General features: G+C 39.2%; 1 protein-coding gene across 1 annotated transcript; it reads right to left on the bottom strand.

Moving 5' to 3' along the window:
- Positions 1–883: 883 nt before the first annotated feature.
- Positions 884–2,569, bottom strand: LOC101293873 (WPP domain-interacting tail-anchored protein 2-like). Its single transcript, XM_004297135.1, has 3 exons — positions 1,652–2,569; positions 1,381–1,578; positions 884–1,289 (listed from the first exon to the last, which is right to left on the bottom strand). The coding sequence occupies exons 1-3, from the start codon at positions 2,564–2,566 to the stop codon at positions 1,071–1,073; spliced, it is 1,332 nt and encodes a 443-aa protein (XP_004297183.1). The 5' UTR covers positions 2,567–2,569; the 3' UTR covers positions 884–1,070.
- Between the last annotated feature and the right edge of the window lie 429 nt (positions 2,570–2,998).

A 2,998-nucleotide genomic window follows, 5' to 3' on the forward strand; every position in this document is an offset into this window, starting at 1 on the left:
TTTGGGTGTCATGTCACACACTCACACGCATCGTCCTCCTATAAGATTGAGTGCGATCAAAGTGTTTTGCATACTGAAATTCCAGCGAAACATAGCCATTAGAACACCGCCAGAACCTCTATGGAGAGAAAACCTTTTTTAAAGTTAGCTTCATTGCTCCTTCTGCTGGCTGCAATGACTTGTTAGTCTCTCCCTCTTTCACACAGTTCTTTGTTTGTGCATGATTTTGATTACCGAGCTAGGTTGCACAAATCATGAATGAAATATTTTCAGGTATGGCATTTTGGAGGATGCCAGTGGTTGAAGCAAGGGGACCGTTACAGTGTCCTCGTATGATAGATTGCAGTCCTGTGTGTCAAGGATATCCCTGGCGCTGCGTCGATGGCAAATGCATATGCACCAGCGGTGACACTCCTCCCCAACAAGGCCAAGGTATGAAGGCAACTAGGGGCTAGATCAAGTTGAACAGATACGTATAAAAGGATGATACATGTACCATGTATAAGTTGAATAAATTCAAATCAAATTATATTCAAGACTCTTCTGGCAATTTCCTTTGCTTCTAAGTAAGCAAGTATTAGTCCTGAACTCCTGAGTCCTGATTGCCAAGTACCAACCACTGATAGTCACTTTACTCCAAAGATGTAGTATCTGTCAAGGCCCTTAGCTTTCTCTTTGGTTCTCAAGTCGCTCTTCGAAAGGCTAAAGTTGCTTGTTTCTTCTTCTTTACCATTCAAATTGGTGCCTACAGACCATGACATCGCAGTACTTAAAGAAGGCATGAAGAAAATGTGCTCTTCTTTATGGAGGACCATATATCTGAACCTAAATGATCTATGGCTCAATATAATGCAGTAACCTTTTAACAGGACATTTAGCGATTACTGGGTTCCTCAACAGAAAAGCCTTATCCATATCATATATACAACAATGAATACATCACTCCCTTTGTACTTACATTTCATCCTGCAGAACCTATAGAACATTAAAACCTAGTAAGAAGACACCCTAGCTTCGAGAGTGCTTCAGAAAGAATTAGCATTGCACAATACATCACCAACATAAATCCGTCAAAGCTCGTCAAGGATAAAAGGTTTCTGGTCAAGTAAATATAGGGCTGAGATTAAACATAGTGAGACAAAAATTACTTTGAAAACACACTTTAGGTTCAAGCAGCGCCTGGCATCTCCAGCAGTGTCAACATCTAAACCAATGACAGCAGCATCATCCATAGAACTGGAAGCCCCTTCAGTACCACACTCAGGTTCCTGTTGTGACTGTTCATCCACCTGCTCATAGGAAGAAATGGAGAGGTTTTGAAAAGGGATCCAGCTAAATCATTAATTTCTCTCGTATATGAAAATCAAAGGGGATACCTGCCTGAGAACTTTTATCTAGGGACTCTGTCACTGCTTCCACTGATGTTTTTATAGAAGTAGCATTGAAGACACCATTATTTAAAAATGGAAGCTCTTTGCTGTCACCGTCTTCATTGTTGCAACCAGTTACAGACGTTATGTTTTTTGCATCCCATAACTTCTCTACCAGAAGTTTTTTCTCCATGGTTAGGCCATTTAACTGCACAAACAATAATAAAGGAATTGATATCATATGCTTAAATAGAGATTACTACAGAGAAATGAATATGTACCTGTTTTTGGATGCGCTCCCTCTCTATGGCTAGTTGCATTGCCATATCCATAATGAACTTGATTCTGGTATTGATTTCCTTTGCACTTGCAAGTTTTGCATTGTTAGCTCGATCCAAAGAAGATTGCAAATATTCGACTCTAGCCCTTAGATCAGTTATTTCTGCATTTAGCTCTATGTTACTTTCAGATAACATTATGCATTGTTCCTCAGCAGCTTCTGTCTTATTTTCAGCTTTGGACACCTTTGATTTTAATTCTTCAATCAAAGTTTCCATATCCCAAATTGCAGAATACAACATATTCTGCTGCTCTTGACTTGCTTCAGAAGAGGCTTTTGCATTCTGTAATTGGATCTCTACGTCCCTTAACTGCTTCTCGAGAATCCCAACTTTCTTTTCCGTGTCACTAACACTTCCTTTGAGAAAACTCATCTCTTCTGTGAGTTCCACATTTGTCCCGGTTAATTCTGCAACCTTAAGTACTGCACTCTCCGCTTTAACTTCTTCCCTGTAGATTCTTTCTCTCATAGACTCGATCAAAGTCTCCTTTTCTCTAAGTTTCTCTAGACTTGATTCATTTGTTGCATTTGCATTCTTCAGCTGGAGCTCAGATTCTTTCTGCCGTTTCTCAAGAAACATCACCTTTTCTCTCAAAGTTAATATCTCAGCATCTTTAGTAATGGTTTCGGCACTGATATGCTCGAGCTTCTGTAAAGCAGCATCTTTTGCTTGAAGCTCTACTAAACAATCTTGAAGTTTTGATTTTAACTCGCTTTCACGGTTAAATGAACCATTCAGATTGAAATTCAGAAGCTGCAGTCTTCCTAATAAATCCTTTGAAATCCCCTGGAGCACCTCAGCAGCATTTTCTGCCTCTAAAAATCTTCCCCAAATACCTTCTGCTGCTTCTTCCATGCCATCCGCTACCTGTTCTGTATAATGTAGCTTTAACTGAAGTTGTTCCTCATTTTGTCTTGATTGAGTTAATTTCTTCTCAAGATCTATCTCCCGTGAAAGTGATTTTTCAAGCATTCGTAGATTATGTCTTTGTTGTCTAGGCATCTGCATATTGTACTTTGCATAATTATTTGACAGTTGATGATCTTCTGATGAATCCATGGCATTGTCAGTTTTCCCTGTTGACATAAGTACCTCAAGTAAATATTGACCAAGTAGTAGTGAATGAGTTCAACAAAAGTCTTAAGTGGACAGAAATTATAAACTTACAATTGTCATGTACAAAAGCGATAGCAGTTCTCCGAAACTTAGCTGCCAGCATTTTGACCTCCGAAACCTGTTCTTGACACTGCTTTAAGGACTCTTCAGAATCATACAACTTTTCTTCCA

This window comes from Fragaria vesca, linkage group LG4 (genome assembly GCF_000184155.1).
Source record: "Fragaria vesca subsp. vesca linkage group LG4, FraVesHawaii_1.0, whole genome shotgun sequence".
NCBI classification, from domain to species: domain Eukaryota; kingdom Viridiplantae; phylum Streptophyta; class Magnoliopsida; order Rosales; family Rosaceae; genus Fragaria; species Fragaria vesca.

Excerpts from the sequence above, each read along its gene's own strand:
- LOC101293873 (XM_004297135.1), bottom strand. The coding sequence starts at position 2,566 with ATGGAAGAAGCAGCAGAAGGTATTTGGGGAAGATTTTTAGAGGCAGAA. Across the intron at positions 1,579-1,651 it reads GGGAGCGCATCCAAAAACAG|TTAAATGGCCTAACCATGGA; the intron begins GTACATATTCAT and ends TTGTTTGTGCAG. Across the intron at positions 1,290-1,380 it reads CCCTAGATAAAAGTTCTCAG|GTGGATGAACAGTCACAACA; the intron begins GCAGGTATCCCC and ends TCCTATGAGCAG.